Source organism: Xenopus laevis, chromosome 8L, assembly GCF_017654675.1.
Source record: "Xenopus laevis strain J_2021 chromosome 8L, Xenopus_laevis_v10.1, whole genome shotgun sequence".
Lineage (NCBI taxonomy): Eukaryota > Metazoa > Chordata > Amphibia > Anura > Pipidae > Xenopus > Xenopus laevis.
In genome coordinates, this window is record NC_054385.1 from 114009430 (window position 1) to 114029057 (window position 19628).

The window sequence follows — 19628 nt, forward strand, 5'->3', positions numbered from 1 at the left end:
AGAATTCGAACAGAAACATGAGAACAGACTTTCATGAGATTTGACCAGCGATTTTTTTATTTTTGGTTTTATTTTCTGGAGGGATAATAGGATCAAATGATTATGTCAAGAAACAGATTATAAGCAAATGCACCTTACAAATGTATATATAGATCAGAAAAAGGTCATATTGCCCATCAATGGTCAATATGGTTCATGGTTATGAAAATCCTTACAGGAGGTCCATGGTAAGCACTACGCAGGCTGGTTTGCAGGGCTCTCCTTATGTATCTGAAAAAGACAGCGATGTTGAAATCGTGTGGGAAAAGGATTTGAGCGATGGTTGTGGAATGTCTTGACGAGGATCCTTGCCTTGGCTCATTGAGTTGAAGTTGTACATTCATATACCTAACTCCATCACGTTCAAAGGTTCCTTGCATATCCATTCTAATATTCTCAGAATAGGCAACAGTACGAGCAGTATTGGGAAAACAAAAGTTAGCATTGACTGTGTTAATGAGATGGGAAGCTTCTGTAAATTGTGCTCGTGATGGTTGGCGGAAATTATTTTCAGGCACGATGATGGCTGTTAGTACCAACTGACGATTGTTTCCAGAATCAGTTATTCTACAGACCTCTTCATCTCCATCTTCACGTTTATATCGTTTTCGCTCACAGTCGCTAATAACTTTTCCACAGTTATCCCAATTATCACTGGTATCTGTGTAGCACCAGGTATAACTGTAACCGTGTGAACCACATGGGTGATCTATTCGGCATGGCTCTCCTTTTGTGGTTAGATCATTTGATGGTGAACACTTCTCTTCATGTCCAAGTATGTCTGTACATCTATAATAACTTTCATGTAAGATACACTCAGTTTCACACAGAAAGTGACTTGGGGTATAGTAAAGCTCAAACTCTTCAACTACATGTCCACATTTACTCCAGCCATTATCTGTAAAACACTGCTCATATATGGAATCCTTCAACACCTGACAAGCTGATAAGCATGGCCTGTAATAGACATCATAACCTTCCTCTGGGGAACAGTAATCCCACCATCCATTGACACCTTTCTGTTTGCACCAATAGTAATCTGAGTTTTCTCTTCCACAGGTACCTATGCAAGTCCCACCATGGCTGGTAGTATAAACTTCCTTTGATAAAGCCAAAGGCAGGTGCAGCAAAGCGGCAGTCAGCAGCAAGTCAGCAACAGATCTGAGGAACATCTGTTAAAGAAAAAAGACATTTCTTTATACAGACAAGTCAGTGGCTATTCATATATTATGTAACACTGATACATATAAAAATACATTAAAGCCAAAACTTTGGCAACATATTCATAGCACCAGTGAAGGAACATCCTCTTGAAGGAACATCAATATCCCGCCTCTGGTACCAGTACCAGTCCTGGGTAGGGTAACTGGTAGGGTAACTTCTGGGTAGGGTAACTTCTGGGTAGGGTAACTTCTGGGTAGGGTAACTTCTGGGTAGGGTAACTTCTGGGTAGGGTAACTTCTGGGTAGGGTAACTTCTGGGTAGGGTAACTTCTGGGTAGGGTAACTTACAAACTACTTTGCCAAAACCTCATTTTTATGCAGAATAACAGACTGATGTATTACTGTCACAATGTACTATGTGAACCACCCAGGGATTAAAGATATTTTGATACCACTGAACATATTAGCTTTCTGAAATTTGTATAAATAGTTTTGTATATTTTTTTAAGGAAGGGTGGTGGTCACTTAATATGCCACCTATATGGTCGTTTTAACCAGATTTTTTTATGTTGTTCCATAGGGGTCAAGGGGCACAAGTACAAGAGCACTAGTGCTTATTTACTGATAGCTCCCTCTGCTCTGCACTCTAAGTGCAGACCACAGGTCTGTATGCTCCAAAATGGAGCTTAAAGGGGATCTATCGCGAAATTAGAAATTTGTAAAAAGAATTGTTGCATCAAGTAATTAAAATGTCTAAATATAATGTATTAAAAAAAAATGTATATTTTTTAATATATTCCAGTCATTATAGTGAATCTATTTCTAGCTGCTTCTCTTCTACCTGCCTCTGGCCAGCTCTGAGGTCGGGTCGGGTTTCTCTGCATAACTGCTCTGTCCTCTCTCTCATTGGCTGTTCGTGCTGTCAGTCAGTCAGTGCTGTGTAAAGACACATCGGTAGTTCAGTGGCTTCAAAGGCTCCTTCGTTCCGTTCCCTTATAGATTCATGAAGAAACTCCTTCTCACCTTTATTTCCACATAAGGAAAGGGGAGGGGGAGCTACAGAAGGAGAGCAGGTTACTGTGAAACACGGAGCTTTTAAACTTATCAAACTATGGGTGCTGCTTTCAGAGGGGGGGGGGGACTGGCTCAGGGGGGAGAGAAGGAGTTTCTTCAGGAACCTATAAGGGAACGGAACGAAGGAGCCTTTGAAGCCACTGAAATACCAATGTGTAAGCTGGCATCAAAAAATGTCTTACTCCTTGATACTGATAACTAACATTTACCCCACCCCAGATAGTTGTGTCTGTGGGTCAAAAAGATCTGGAGCTGAGCAGTGGGACACATTCATTCCCAGTGGGTATCAGTCCTGAGCACTGCTCACATTTACCACCATGATTGTGTCTGGTTCCCCCACTGCCTGTGCCACTAGCAGTTCCTTGTACCCCCCACCCTTCCTCAGACTCACACGTGGGGGTGAACTTGTCCTCTATAAAATGCTAGAAATATGCAAATGAACTACAACTCCCAACTACCCCTAATAGTCAAAGGCTTCCGTTGGGCACAAATCCAAATGTCACCACTATAGCTAGGGGTAACATCCCATAATAACCAGTTGGAGGCACCATGATAACTAGTGCCCAGCCATAACCCAGAATGCACTGGCAGCTATTTATTATCCAATGGCCTAGGCAGACACAGTGTACATAGTGTACAGCAGCAGCACCATCTCCCTAACGCACACACAAAAGTCTGTAGAACAAAAATCATTCTTGGTATAAAAATAAAGGCAACACATCTGTTTGGAGAATAAAATGCGTTTCCCAAATCTGAGCGTCTTTCTGCAGATGCTCTACTGTCGCCATCACCCCAACACTCCCCAGTACACATGGGATACTTAGAAACACCTCATCCTGCACCCCAAATGTCCCTGGAGGACAAGATAAATGCATGAACCACTGCATTGCTGTATTAGGATTTTACTCCCAACCTGCAATAAATTGTCAGTTCTCTGGCTCTAACAGAACAAATAACCCCCATTATACAGTAATATATAATCTAATATCCTTATTATTTACAGTAGGGGGTACATTATCCCTTATAATACATGAGTGATACTCAGAGTTCCCTGTATAACTCAGCCTGCAGCCTTGTGCCTTTATATGGTCACAGAACAACCCCTCAGTGACTTCTAATATCCTTATCATTTTCAGTAGGGGGTATATTATCCCTTATAATACATGAGTGATACTCAGAGTTCCCTGTATAACTCAGCCTGCAGCCTTGTGCCTTTATATGGTCACAGAACAACCCCTCAGTGACTTCTAATATCCTTATCATTTACAGTTATTATAGGCTTCCACTACTTGGTCCATTAGTGACCATATTGCAACTAATTACTAGCTGTATTACTGGCACATGCAGTACTTCTCTATCAGAGTTGTTAGTCCATTCCTTTGTCTTGTAGCAATTAAAGGGGAACCATCACAAAAATAAAATTTTAATACAATGTAGATCACATAAAAACAGTCAACTTTTTAAATATGATTGATTAAAAGTTATGTTTAGTTTAGTAGCTATAGATTTATAGCTGACTCACTGCATTCTTTCTGCATCATTAGTCCACTGAGCTCAAGGTCACGGTCGTGTTTTGATTGACAGGAGTAGGTTTCTTTTTATTGGTTGCTAGGCTCGGCACAGGTATTTCACCTGCAATTTTTTTTGGGACATTAGGCCCACGAAACACATTCTCCTTGCAGGCATATCCTCATTTATTGCGCCTCTCTTTTTAAAAAATTGTGCAAGGTAAAATATATAAATTGTGTTTTTTCTCCATTGTATTTTATATGTAAATATTTTACCCAATAGCCAACTAAAAGAGACCTGTGCCAATGCTTACAGCTATATGAGTAAGCGCTTTTTAGAAGATGGCAGTGAAAGGCACAAGTCTCTTTTAGTTTTTTTATTGGGTAGTTTCATATAGGCAACAAATTAGAAAAGGGTTTCCCTGGGCACTCAGAGGCCATGAGTGGGGCATTCCATTGCGATCAGGGGCGCATTTGGTCAGGATAAGAGGGGCATATTGAAATGATCAGCGGGGTATACAGAGAGTATTAGCAGGGCACCCGTCAAAGTTGAATTATAAAATGTATTCAGTAGTTTGTGGTTTAATTTGGTATATAAAGGGATCTAAGGCTACATGCAGAGTTTCTTCTTGAGATGGACTAAAATGATGGCTATTAAAGTGAAGACCTAAAATAAATACTTTCCTAGTAGGTAACAAAAGACTATGGGGAATCAAATCAGCACCTCAGTTATGCAGGCTGTGTAGCCTAGAGCCTTGAGTAGGGGACTTAACAGATATTCAGCATCATCTAGATAAGAAGTGGAGATAACATCCTTAGTGAGGGGGTATAGTAGGGAGAGATGGTGCCTAGAGTAACAGTGGGATAATAGTCTCTGGGAAGGGAGTGTGACTATGGGATAGCAGGTATAGTAGGGAGAGATGGTGCCTAGAGTAACAGTGGGATAATAGTCTCTGGGAAGGGAGTGTGACTGTAGGATAGCAGGTATAGTAGGGAGAGATGGTGCCTATAGTAACAGTGGGATAATAGTCTCTGAGAAGGGAGTGTGACTGTAGGATAGCAGGTATAGTAGGGAGAGATGGAGCCTATAGTAACAGTGGGGATAATAGTCTCTGGAAGGGAGTGTGACTGTGGGATAGCAGGTATAGTAGGGAGAGATGGTGCCTATAGTAACAGTGGATAATAGTCTCTGGGAAGGGAGTGTGACTGTGGGATAGCAGGTATAGTAGGGAGAGATGGTGCCTATAGTAACAGTAGATAATAGTCTCTGGGAAGGGAATGTGACTGTGGGATAGCAATTATAGTAGGGAGAGATGGTGCCTATAGTAACAGTGGGATAATAGTCTCTGGGAAGGGAGTGTGACTGTAGGATAGCAGGTATAGTAGGGAGAGATGGAGCCTATAGTAACAGTGGGATAATAGTCTCTGGGAAGGGAGTGTGACTGTGGGATAGCAGGTATAGTAGGGAGAGATGGTGCCTATAGTAACAGTGGATAATAGTCTCTGGGAAGGGAGTGTGACTGTGGGATAGCAGGTATAGTAGGGAGAGATGGTGCCTATAGTAACAGTGGGATAATAGTCTCTGGGAAGGGAGTGTGACTGTGGGATAGCAGGTATAGTAGGGAGAGATGGTGTCTATAGTAACAGTGGATAATAGTCTCTGGGAAGGGAGTGTGACTGTGGGATAGCAGGTATAGTAGGGAGAGATGGTGCCTATAGTAACAGTGGGATAATAGTCTCTGGGAAGGGAGTGTGACGGTGGGATAACAGGTATAGTAGGAAGAGATGGTGCCTAGAGTAACAGTGGGATAATAGTCTCTGGGAAGGGAGTGTGACTGTAGGATAGCAGGTATAGTAGGGAGAGATGGTGCCTATAGTAACAGTGGGATAATAGTCTCTGGGAAGGGAGTGTGACTGTGGGATAGCAGGTATAGTAGGGAGAGATAGTGCCTATAGTAACAGTGGGGTAATAGTCTCTGGGAAGGGAGTGTGACTGTGGGATAGCAGGTATAGTAGGGAGAGATAATGCCTATAGTAACAGTGGATAATAGTCTCTGGGAAGGGAGTGTGACTGTGGGATAGCAGGTATAGTAGGGAGAGATGGTGCCTATAGTAACAGTGGGATAATAGTCTCTGGGAAGGGAGTGTGACTGTGGATAGCAGGTATAGTAGGGAGAGATAATGCCTATAGTAACAGTGGATAATAGTCTCTGGGAAGGGAGTGTGACTGTGGGATAGCAGGTATAGTAGGGAGAGATAATGCCTATAGTAACAGTGGATAATAGTCTCTAGGAAGGGAGTGTGACTGTGGGATAGCAGGTATAGTAGGGAGAGATAATGCCTAGAGTAACAGTGGATAATAGTCTCTGGGAAGGGAGTGTGACTGTGGGATAGCAGGTATAGTAGGGAGAGATGGTGCCTATAGTAACAGTGGATAATAGTCTCTGGGAAGGGAGTGTGACTGTGGGATAGCAGGTATAGTAGGGAGAGATAATGCCTATAGTAACAGTGGATAATAGTCTCTGGGAAGGGAGTGTGACTGTGGGATAGCAGGTATAGTAGGGAGAGATGGTGCCTATAGTAACAGTGGGATAATAGTCTCTGGGAAGGGAGTGTGACTGTGGGATAGCAGGTATAGTAGGGAGAGATAATGCCTATAGTAACAGTGGATAATAGTCTCTGGGAAGGGAGTGTGACTGTGGGATAGCAGGTATAGTAGGGAGAGATAATGCCTATAGTAACAGTGGATAATAGTCTCTAGGAAGGGAGTGTGACTGTGGGATAGCAGGTATAGTAGGGAGAGATAATGCCTATAGTAACAGTGGATAATAGTCTCTGGAAGGGAGTGTGACTGTGGGATAGCAGGTATTAGTAGGGAGAGATAATGCCTATCAGTAACAGTGGATAATAGTCTCTGGGAAGGGCAGTGTGACTGTGGGATAGCAGGTATAGTAGGGAGAGATGGTGCCTATAGTAACAGTGGGATAATAGTCTCTGGGAAGGGAGTGTGACTGTGGGATAGCAGGTATAGTAGGAGAGATAATGCCTATAGTAACAGTGGATAATAGTCTCTGGAAGGAGTGTGACTGTGGGATAGCAGGTATAGTAGGGAGAGATAATGCCTATAGTAACAGTGGATAATAGTCTCTAGGAAGGGAGTGTGACTGTGGGATAGCAGGTATAGTAGGGAGAGATAATGCCTAGAGTAACAGTGGATAATAGTCTCTGGGAAGGGAGTGTGACTGTGGGATAGCAGGTATAGTAGGGAGAGATGGTGCCTATAGTAACAGTGGATAATAGTCTCTGGAAGGGAGTGTGACTGTGGGATAGCAGGTATAGTAGGGAGAGATAATGCCTATAGTAACAGTGGATAATAGTCTCTGGGAAGGGAGTGTGACTGTGGGATAGCAGGTATAGTAGGGAGAGATGGTGCCTATAGTAACAGTGGGATAATAGTCTCTGGGAAGGAGTGTGACTGTGGGATAGCAGGTATAGTAGGGAGAGATAATGCCTATAGTAACAGTGGATAATAGTCTCTGGGAAGGGAGTGTGACTGTGGGATAGCAGGTATAGTAGGGAGAGATAGTGCCTATAGTAACAGTGGGGTAATAGTCTCTGGGAAGGGAGTGTGACTGTGGGATAGCAGGTATAGTAGGGAGAGATAATGCCTATAGTAACAGTGGATAATAGTCTCTGGGAAGGGAGTGTGACTGTGGGATAGCAGGTATAGTAGGGAGAGATAATGCCTATAGTAACAGTGGATAATAGTCTCTGGGAAGGGAGTGTGACTGTGGGATAGCAGGTATAGTAGGGAGAGATAATGCCTATAGTAACAGTGGATAATAGTCTCTAGGAAGGGAGTGTGACTGTGGGATAGCAGGTATAGTAGGGAGAGATAATGCCTATAGTAACAGTGGATAATAGTCTCTAGGAAGGGAGTGTGACTGTGGGATAGCAGGTATAGTAGGGAGAGATAATGCCTAGAGTAACAGTGGATAATAGTCTCTGGGAAGGGAGTGTGACTATGGGATAGCAGGTATAGTAGGGAGAGATGGTGCCTATAGTAACAGTGGATAATAGTCTCTGGGAAGGGAGTGTGACTGTGGGATAGCAGGTATAGTAGGGAGAGATGGTGCCTATAGTAACAGTGGATAATAGTCTCTGGGAAGGGAGTGTGACTATGGGATAGCAGGTATAGTAGGGAGAGATGGTGTCTATAGTAACAGTGGATAATAGTCTCTGGGAAGGGAGTGTGACTGTGGGATAGCAGGTATAGTAGGGAGAGATAGTGCCTAGGTTAATGGAAGCTATGCAATCCAAAAGGCTGCAGCATCGAAACATGGGACATTTGGGAAATTTACAAACAAAAAGGAATAAAATAATAAGCACTTCAGAATCAGAGCAGCCAGATCTTCCCATCACATTTCCCAGATAGAGAATACTTTACACCAATAGAATACAATAAAACACTTCGGGGCTCTCCCTCCTTTTTGTGGTGGTAGTTGGTGTACTTAACTGAGAGAATGTGCAGACCTGACAGCCTTACTTTTCTCACAAGGAGCTTCCAGAGTAACAGTATGGGGCAGATTTACTAAGGGTCGAATATCGAGGGTTAATTAACCCTCGATATTCGACCAGGAACTAAAATCGTTCGAAGTCTAATGATTTAGCGCAAATCCTGCGATCGAACGATCGAAGGATTATTCGTTCGATCGAACTATTAAATCCTTCGAATCGAACGATTCGAAGGATTTTAATCCAACGATCGAAGGAATATCCTTCGATCAAAAAAAACGCAGGCAAGCCTATGGGGACCTTCCCCATAGGCTAACATTGAGTTCGGTAGCTTTTAGCTGCCGAACTAGGGGGTCGAAGTTTTTCTTAAAGAGACAGTACTTCGATTATCGAATGGTCGAATAGTCGAACGATTTTTACTTCGAATCGTTCGATTCGTAGTCGTAGTCGAAGGTCGAAGTAGCCCATTCGATGGTCGACGTAGCCAAAAAAACACTTCGAAATTGGAAGTTTTTTTAATTCGAATCCTTCACTTGAGCTTTGTAAATGTGCCCCTAAGTGTGAGGATGCTATTCAGCATGGAGGAGGGTGGGACTTTGCTAGTTGCTAAGTGACATCATAGCTAGTGAAAAGCCACTCCCATTCAGCAGTAGCTTGAACTGTCTCTCAGTGAAAGCACCCTCATTGCATGTAGTAATATGTCATTTTACAAAAAAAGTAAGCATTTCCGCTAAAGAAATATATTTAAAGATATTATTATTTCCACCTCAACTATCCATTAGGAGAATTTGATTTTCACGATAGATCCCCTGCAAATGTTTGTGAACACAGAAACACATTGTGCAAAGTGCAAAAAAGCTGCAATCAGTCTTTCTTTGAACTTTGCATACTGTGTTTCTGCGTTCACAAATATTTGCAGAACCCTAAAGAAAGTGCCTCCCCAACTTTGGCCCAGGTGAATACAATGTCTGTTGTTTTGACTGTGTAGAGCCAAGCTAGACATATCATAGCTCACCTCAGATGAAAGGAAGCCAAGATGCAGGGGCAGCTCTATCCCAAGCACAGACTAATGACCCAGGAGACTGTATGTGTATGCCAGTGGGGGCAGGAGAGAAATGGGCAGTGTGATGCCAGACACAATGCAGTCGGGGAAGTAGCCACTTCTAGGAGGTTTCACCATGAAGCTTTCTGGCAACTCTGCTGTGAGACTCTATTCAGACCACAAGAGTCAGTGAGAGTAAGCTTCAGAGGTGGACATGGATGTCTCCATCAGAAGGGGCAAGAACGTTGCTTTCAATTGACATTTATTTTAGCAAGTAAAATATTATCAGAGAAGTAGGAGTAAGTAGTGTATATAGTATTTCTGTGTATGTGGCATGGAGGGTGCTAACTGCAAGTAAACAGAATACAAACATGAAGATACAGAAGATGCAGGTACCCCAAAAGAAATGGAGGAATGTAATAAAAGTCGGTAATGGAAAAAATATTTGCCTTGAGGCAACTTTGGGTGACTATAGAAAACGCATCACCACGTGTGCATTAGCGCAGGCGACTTTGCATTGTAGCCTATGGGGAAAAACTCTGAGGCAGTTCGGGGAGATAGTCGCGCAAAAGACGAGGCGATTAGTCGCCAGGCGACAAAATCTCCCCGAATCTCCTCGTGTGGACTAGCCCTAAGAGTGCGCAATTGAAATTCGCAATGCAACAACAGTTTAAGGAACAAGATTACATTGCGATTATTGGTGCAAATAGTTTTTCTTCTTTGTGTCTTTAATTACATTCCCCCCAAAGAGCGTAAAGCGGAATCCCTGTGGGCAGTGTTTTACTTGGGAACATAACAGGCAGAAGTGGAAGGATGTAATGTGGAACTGTGAAAGGAGATGAAGGCATGGGCAGACATATTGTACAGCCGTGCAACTATGTTAGAATAATTACATTTTAAAGGACCAGTAATATCAAAAAATGAAATTTGTTTTAAAGTAATAAAAATATAATGCAGTGTTGCCCTGCACTGGTAAAACTGCAGTGTTTGCTTCAGAAACACTACTATTGTTTATATAAATAAGCTGCTGTGTAGTAATGGGGGCAGCCATTCAAAGGAGAAAAAGCTCAGGTTACACAACAGATAACAGATAAGCTCTGTAGAACATAATGTTATCTGTTGTCCATTACTTATCCTGTGCCATTTAGCCTTTTTTCAATTTCCACCATTGCTACAAAGCAGTTTGTTTATATGAACTATAGTAGTGTTTCTGAAGCAAACAGATCAGTTTTACCAGTGCAGGGCACCAGTACATGATATTTTCTTTACTTTAAAACACTTTCATTTTTTGGTGTTACTGGTCCTTTAATGATGTAGTCACCTACATATATCATGAGAAATTTGGTCAAGTCTGTATCATATACAATGACACAATTCTGGTTATGTTTTTCTGCCCTTATCTCTTTATGAAGAGCTACTTGTTCTACTTGTACATTCAAAGAATACATTAATACAAACGACAGGGAACAATAAGATAAATTATTTATTCATCCCTGTGCAAAAATATTTTCAGAGGATTTATCAGCTTACCATTGGGGACAAAGTCTCCCATGTGCCATCATCCTAAGGAAATATGTGAATCCAGGAGAAGAAACAATTTTAGCCATAGTGTATAGAAAGTCGTTTAGTGGTTAGCATTTATAATAGTCAGGGAGCACATTCTATGATACCTCAATTTACAAAAACATGCTGGATCAAATGTGAAATGTAGAATTAGCACCAATGTGACCCACTATGTACTAACACCAAGTCTTACTTAAGAACTGTATTTTATTTATTGCAACCAGTAAAGGCCAATGTGTGATTGGTCATGTGTCCATGGAAAATATATAAAATTGTGCTGTACAGGTATGGGATTCATTATCAAGAAACCCGTTATCCACGACGTTTAGAGTTACAGAAAGGCCTTCTCCCATAAACTCCATTTTATCCAAATTTTAAAAAATGATTTCCTTTTTCTCTGTAATAATAAAACAGTACTTTGTACTTGATCCCAACTGTATAATTAATTCCTACTGGAAGCAGAACTGGTTGGATTTTATTTAATGTTTGCATGATTTTCTAGTAAAGGTACGAGGATCCTAATTACAGAAAGTGAAAATTATCCGGAAAAACCCAAGTCCCAAGCATTCTGGATAACAGGTCCCAAAACTGTATAGTTTTTTAGTGTTGCTTAATTACTACAAGGCCATCCAAGCTGAAAGAACCATATCCTCGTCAAATCTTTTGTTTCAAAAAAACCCCACTTATCCGCCCACTCAACACTAGTCTAACAAAATGTAAATGATTAAAGTATCTGAATTGGTGATGGGACTTACAGATCTACAAAACCCTAAGAGATGCTTTTACAAGTTCTGTGTATATTATATTTAACACATTAAAAACAACATCAAATACGTTGGACACAACTGCTTAGAGGGTTTGTGAAGTTCTTACATTTGTATCCAGAGTTATATTCAGTGTGAAAGATCACTTCTCTCCAAATACAGCTTGCAATCTAGTTTAGATTGAGTAACTCACAGGCTTTATAGAGGCATGTTTTTATTGTTGTGCAAGCATTTACTGGAAAGAGGCTTTACTGGAAAATTGAAACAATTTCAAAACATGTTTGCTAAAATGCATATGTCAGCTCCTTTTCAGATTTCTGTGGAAGTGAACTTTAACCACTGTTATAAGGGAGGTCTCCTGTGAGAAGGAACTACAATGTTTGGTCTGAGCATGCTGAATAAGTGTGAGAGTACCTGGTGGTCTAGTGCATCTGCGGTGATACTCGGCACTCTGCGTCTGACATCATCATGTCTGGTAAAAGTATGGATGAACCAAATCCAGGATTCGGTTTGGGACTCGGCCAGGATTCTGCCTTTTTCAGCAGGATTTGGATTTGGATTTGGCCAAATCATTCTGCCTGGCCGAAGCGAATCCTCATTTGCATATGCAAATTAGGGGTGGGGAAGGAAATTGTGAGACTTTTTGTCACAAGTAAAACATGTTTTCCCCTTCCCACCATTAATTTGCAGATGATTCACATTCGTGCCAAATCTTTCACGAAGGATTCGGGGGTTCGGCCTAATCCAAAATAGTGCATCCCTAATTTAAAGGGGCCACAGCCTAATACACACTGCCCAACGTAGGTCTATCTCCATAGTTCCTGGATGTGTTTATATTGTCTAATTCTTGTCCTTGACCCTTGCCCTTGTGACTTTTCTAATCTGCTCCCTGTACTGACCCCTATCTCTTACTGACCATTCTTCAAATCTGATTTTGTTCCACACTATTGTGTGGTGTTGACTAAGGCCTGTGACCTTGACTTCACTTCTGCTTCCAGATTTGGTACCGCATTACCGGCTTGTTATTGACCTGGCCTGTTCCACGACGACGCTGCCTGTTCCCCCGTCCCTTCTGTACAAGTTTGGTTCCCTTGCCTGCCCAGAACTCTCTCCTTGGTCCTCTCACATTAAGTATAAATTAGTTGAAGTACAGCACCACAAATTTTTCTTGAATAAAAATGCCTTTATTTGGAACACTGGCAGGACCTGGATAAGCGACGTTTCAGGCTACACAGAGCCTTTTTTCAAGCTTACCAAACACTAAACAATACAGGTTTTTATAGAGAAACATATTGGCTTTTTGTTACAAATTTGCTACAATTTTCAAAAGGTTTGTTACAATGTCACAAGGGGATATCCCGTTAACTCTTAAATGGTTGAACAATCACAAGTTAGCCCAAGTTCTAAGATATCTGTTAGACACAAAGTTAAAAACAATTAAAAACAATTAAACCTGGAAAATATCTTGTAGATCATATTCCCTATTCAATCCCTGGGGAGTAAGGGTTTCTAATCTCCTAATCCACATGTCTTCTTTCTTGAGAAGCCCTTTGGTCCGGTCACCCCCTCATCGCATTCTGGGTGCATGATCTAAAACCTGATATTTTAGCTGTACCCCATGCCCCTTTTCCACAAAATCAGAAGCAACCGATTGCTCCACTCTTTTTGTCCTTATAGCAGATTTATGTTCCCTAATTCGTTCTCTAACTGGGTGACTCGTCTGACCCACATACATTAATCTGCATGGGCATTTTATTACATATATGGCAAAAGTAGTTGCACAAGTAGAATATCCCCAAATTTTTATACGGGTACCCATGCGTGGATGATGGATTACATTATTCTTGATTTAGTGATCTCAAATGACCCAGAATTTATAGCAAATGTGCAAGTCATTGAACCCCTGGGTAATAGTGACCATAATGCTATATATTTTAATGTCTGGTGCAAAAAACAAAAATATACTGGGGCAACAAAAACCATGAATTTTGGAAAAGCTAATTTTAGTGCCTTGAGGGCTGCCCTACAGAGCATTGATTGGGGCATTGAGTTTTCAGCTAAAAACACAGAACAGAAATGGTTGTCCTTTAAAATGATATTAAATCATTACTGTTCTCAATTTATTCCCTTAAGGACTAAACGTAGAAGCTCTAAGAATCATCCTGTGTGGCTTAATACAGAAGTAAAGAATTTAATGGGAAAGAAGAGAAAGGCATTTAAAAACTACAAATCTGTAGGGACAGAAGCTGCATTTAATGAATATAAACACTGTAATAAATGTTGTAAATCAGCAATCCGGAAGGCTAAGAAAAGAAATGAAGAGTTAATTGCGGTGGAGGTGAAAACTAACCCTAAAAAGTTTTTTAAATATATTAATAGTAAAAAGATGCAGGTTGAGAGTGTTGCTCCATTAAATAATGGTACCAGTATGGTTGTAACAGATACAGATAAGGCAAATGTGTTAAATCAGTTCTTTTCTTCAGTGTATACAATAGAGGAGTCTGGGTTCACAGGCTCACTTAATAACTGCACGAATGGTTCAGCTCAATCTAGTCAGTGGCTGACTCAGGATATGATTCAAAAATCTTTAATACAAATTAATGTAAACAAGGCTCCAGGGCCTGATGGCATACACCCCCGGGTTCTAAGAGAGCTTAGTTCAGTTTTAGACCAGCCCTTATTTCTGATTTTCTCAGATTCACTGTCATCTGGTATGGTGCCTATGGATTGGAGAAAAGCTGATGTTATTCCAATATTTAAAAAGGGATTACGCTACAGGTTTGGTGACGCCACTCCCTGGAGTGTAACGACCCTTTAATATGTACGACATGGTCCTGAGAATGTGATATGTGTATTCCACTATTTCAACCCCCTTATACTCATTAATCAGGGGGCATTGGTACCACCCTGAGATTCATCCCCCCCCCTTTTTTTTTTTTTTTTTTTTTTTTTTTTTTTTTTTTCCTTTTCCCCGTTACCTGATACAGTAGCCTGTTTGGCTATAACTTAAATACTTCCCAAGTTAGTTGAATGACTCCCCAGTGTGTTTATGTATTGCTCACAGGAGATCCTGCCTCTGGTTTCTATATTAACTGTACGATGTAAACTACTAAGAAGTGAATTGATACCCCAAATACTGCTGAGTCGTACAGTCAAGATACTTGTATTAGATCTCTGCTCCTTGCTCATTGCTTATTGCTCGCTCTGAACTGGAAATATTATGTTGTGATCAATAACATGTTCTCCTGCGATATGTTACTTTAAACTGAAGTTTATTCTTTGACAACTTTATAAATAAAAATATTTAAAAAAAAAAAAGGGATTACGATCTCAGCCTGGCAATTATAGGCCAGTAAGCTTGACATCTGTGGTGGGCAAATTATTTGAAGGCTTGTTAAGGGATCACATTCAAAATGTTGTCCTAATGAATGGCATTATGAGCAGCAATCAGCATGGCTTTATGAAGGATAGGTCATGTCAGACGAATTTGATTGCTTTTTATGATGTGGTAAGTAAGATTCTGGACAGTGGGGGAGCAGTAGATGTGATCTATTTGGATTTTGCCAAAGCGTTTGATACTGTGCCCCACAAACGACTGCTTTCTAAACTAAGGTCTGTTGGGCTTAATGAAGTCGTTTGCACGTGGATAGGAAACTGGCTACAGGATCAGGTACAGAGGGTGGTTGTTAATGGGACATTCTCTACTTGGAGTAAGGTTCTTAGTGGGGTTCCCCAGGGCTCAGTATTGGGTCCACTTTTATTTAACTTGTTCATTAATGACTTAGGGGAGGGTGTTGTAAGTAATGTATCAGTGTTTGCAGATGACACAAAATTTTCCAGCCCAATTAATTCCATCCAGGATGTGACATCCTTGCAACATGATCTTGACAAACTGGCAATCTGGGCAGCTAAGTGGCAAATGAGATTCAATGTTGATAAATGTAAAGTCATACACCTGGGATGTAAAAATATCCACTTATACCCTTAATGGGACTGCACTAGGCAAATCCATTATGGAAAAGGACCTTGGAGTCCTTGTAGATGATAAACTTGGCTGTAGCAAACAATGCCAGTCAGCAGCATCAAGGGCAAATAAGGTCTTGAGCTGTATTAAAAGGGGCATAGAGTCAAGGGAGGAGGGGGTCATTCTTCCACTGTAAAGAGCACTTGTAAGGCCCCATCTAGAATATGCCGTACAGTTTTGGTCTCCATCACTCAAACAGGACATTATTGTATTAGAGAGGGTACAGAGAAGGGCAACTAAGCTGGTAAAAGGTATTGAAAATCTTAGCTATGAGGAAAGACTGGCCAAATTGGAGATGTTCACGCTGGAGAAGAGGCGCTTAAGGGGTGATATGATGACTATGTATAAATATATAAGGGGATCATATAATAATCTCTCTAATGCTTTATTTACCAGTAGGTCTTTCCAGCTGACACAAGGTCACCCATTCCGATTAGAAGAAAAGAGGCTCCGCCTAAATATTCGGAAGGGGTTTTTTACAGTGAGAGCTGTGAAGATGTGGAATTCTCTCCCTGAATCAGTTGTACAGGCTGATACATTAGATAGCTTTAAGAAGGGGTTGGATGGTGACGGTGTTTAGCAAGTGAGGGAATACAGGGTTATGGGAAATAGCTCATAGTACAAGTTGATCCAGGGACTGGTCTGATTGCCATTTTGGAGTCAGGAAGGAATTTTTCCCCCTCTAAGGCAAATTGGAGAGGCTTCAGATGGGTTTTTTTGCCTTCCTCTGGATCAACTGGCAGATAGGTAGTTAATAAAAAAAAAAAAGGATGAACTCGATGGACATGTGTCTTTTTTCAACCTTACTTACTATGTTACTATGTTACTATGTTACAAAGTGTGAAGTGCTTGGAAATTGTTGTACATATCTGAATGTAATTACTAGAAACTACCACAAGGTGGCAGTGGTGTCAAACCTATGGTTCAGGAGGTTCCATGCTGGATAGCAGAGGGAAAGCACATGCACAGAATTAAGAGCAGCACATGAACAGTAAGTGTCAGGGTAGTGTTCAATTGAAGAAGGTATTTAAAGGGGAGACACACCCAAAGGGATGTTCACATGCATTTGGATTAAGATAGAGATAGGGCACAAGTGTGAAATACTAGGTATTTCAGATAGTCAGGACTATTTAGCATGGGTAGTTAAGACCCCAACAAGGAGGTAGTGGCATATGTGCCAAGGCTAAGCCAGTTAGGGTGCAAGTGGAAGTTATAGGAAAAGGACATTCTGAAGGAGGGGGAAAAGAAAAGTCCTATCCAGAGTAGGCCAGAGGGGCATAGTTCGTATGCCGGACTGGTAGGACTGGAAGGTGTCACAAGAAAAGTCCTACCCTGAAAGGTCAGTGGTGCACTGGTGTGGTGTCAGCCCGGCTGAAGCAGGGAGGTGGTGAGTAACCCTGGAAAGGGATGTCCTTCGAAAGGTTTTGGGAAAACCTCTGTACATTTGGAGTGTTGGCTTAGCCAGCAAAGGAGAAGTGTATTATTGCCGTGGAGTGAATAACTGTATGCCCTGATGTGTGAAAGAGTCCAACTGATGAAAGAAAGTGTACCAAAGAAACAGTTCAAGTTTGTTTTATAATCAAGAGTGTGGACTTCAATCCTTGGATCAAGTTGGGTTTCCATGGTGACGATGTTTAACCCCTTCCTACCCTTACAAGCTCAGCTTGGAATATTCAGAGTATTTTTATAGGAATCCACTTCGGAGCACAGAGAGTTGCAATTCATAACTGAGAAATTAGGAAGTTACCTAAACAATTTCTAAGGTTACCTTGTGTCTGTGTCTTTGCCTCACATAAAGCGCAGTAACTGTGTTGATTTTGCTGTAGTTGATATGGCAGCCATAATAGTTCATATGCATTATTTTCATGAGGCTTATTATTATTATTACCTATGCCCATCTCTGACATCACTGGAAGTGGTGTGCGTGAGTATATAAAGAACAACAGGAAGCCATGTTACTTCAATATTGAAAGGAAAGGATACGGCCAAAGGCAGAAACAGCAATGATCATTTATTGACACAACCGTATTGTACTGTTTCTACTGCTGCTGATGCTGCTAAATTGTGCAGAACTGTAAGTTCCAAGCAAGATGTTGTCACAGAGCAGAGTGATTTGTCTAAATTGGAAAACTGGGCAGCAAACTGGAAAATGAGGTTCAATGTTGATAAATGCAGGTTATGCACTTTGGCAAAAATAATATAAATGCAAGTTATACACTAAATGGCAGTGTGTTGAGGGTTTCCTTAATTGAGAAGGATCTAGGGTTTTTTTTTTTTGTAGATAACAAGTTGTCTAATTCCAGGCTGTGTCATTCTGTGGCTACTAAAGCAAATAAAAAAAGGGCATTAACTCAAGGGATGCAAAAATAATTTTGCCTCTTTATAGGTCCCTGGTAAGGCTTCACCTTTAGTGAGCAGGGCCGTTTTGGGAGTCCTTAAAGAAGAACTAAACCCCACTTGCTTCAGCCCCCTCTCACCTCTCCCTCCCCGCACACTGTATTAAATTGTAAGGTGCCCCTATTTGAAAAACACAGCATAAAATGCAGAACAGCACGGCAGAGTACCCTGGTGCCATCTTCCGTCCAAATGCATCTTCCTCAGGTCTCTTCACCAACAAGAAGCCTGCAAGAGCATATGCAGCTGAAGCTGATTATTAAATGGCCCCGACTGCATATGCTCCTACAGGCTCTGTGTAGGCTGAATAGAGCCGAAGAGAATGTGAATGGATGGAAGATGGCGTGGGGCTACTCTGCTGTGCTGCTCTGCATTTCAAATAGGGGCACCTTGCTATGTAATACACGGTTCAGGGAGGGGGAGGTGATGGGGGTGAAGCAAGGCAGTTAAGGGGGTCTGTTGCTCCATAGAGGGTTTAGTTCTTCTTTAAGAAGTACATAAATGAGCTGGAGAGAGTGCAGAGATGTGCATATAAATTGGTTAAGGGAATGGAAGAATTAAATGGTAGACTGTCAAGGTTGAGATTGTTTTTTCTGGAGAAAAAGATGCTAGAAAGGGGACACGATGACTTTTTATAAGTACGTTAGAGGGCATTACAGACAGGCAGTGGGAGATCTATTTTTCCATAAAAAGGTTCACCGTACAGGAGGCCACCAATTATTTTAGAGGAAAAGAACTATAATTTGAATCAATGTAGGTGGTTCTTCAGGGTGAGAACACTGAAGTTGTGGAATGCCCAGCTGATTCTGTTAATGCCTTTTAGAGTGGCTTGAGTGATTTCTTGGACAAGTATAATATCCGAGGTTATTGGCATGCTAAAATCAACAATTAGTATAGATATTGGTATATATCCACTCTCCATTCATTTCTATGGGGTTTTTAAAAGAGTATTTATCAATGGGTGAAAGTGAAAGTTCATCCTTTGATAAATACGCCTTTCAAAATCCCATAGAAATGAATGGAGAGTGGCGGAATTTCACTCTAGAGGACTTTGGTGATCTCTAACTTTTTGTTAAATATACCCCCTAATATTTGGCACTTAGGGGCCGATTCACTAACTTCGAGTGAAGGATTCGAAGTAAAAAAACTTCGAATTTCGAGTATTTTTTTGTGCTCCTCGACTATCGAAGAGTAGAATGATACGAATAGATCGAGCGCTAAAACGCTGTGACTATTAGCCATTCGATAGTCGAAGTACTGGATCGAGCGCAAAAACGTTGCGACTATTCGCCCATTCGATAGTCTAAGTACTGTCTCTTTTAAAAATACTTTGACTGCCTACTTCACCACCTAAAACCTACCGAATTGCTTTAAAAGCCTATGAGAAAGTCCCATAAGCTTGTTTTCCAAGTTTTTGATCGAATAAAAAGGCATTCGATCGAATGAAAATCCTTCGAGCGAATATTCGATCGAGCGCCTATTCGCCTGGCGAATATTCGCCAATTCGACTATTCGCCAGCGCGTAAATTCGCCCGAATTGCC

General features: G+C 41.2%; 1 protein-coding gene across 1 annotated transcript; it reads right to left on the reverse strand.

Moving 5' to 3' along the window:
• Positions 1 to 50: 50 nt before the first annotated feature.
• LOC121397177 lies at positions 51 to 11829 on the reverse strand. Its single transcript, XM_041573432.1, has 2 exons — positions 11778 to 11829; positions 51 to 1211 (listed from the first exon to the last, which is right to left on the reverse strand). The coding sequence occupies exon 2, from the start codon at positions 1209 to 1211 to the stop codon at positions 177 to 179; it is 1035 nt and encodes a 344-aa protein (XP_041429366.1). The 5' UTR covers positions 11778 to 11829; the 3' UTR covers positions 51 to 176.
• Positions 11830 to 19628: the final 7799 nt, after the last annotated feature.

What these genes read in the sequence shown, in the direction of transcription:
- LOC121397177 (XM_041573432.1), bottom strand. Translation starts at nt 1,211, where the DNA reads ATGTTCCTCAGATCTGTTGCTGACTTGCTGCTGACTGCCGCTTTGCTG.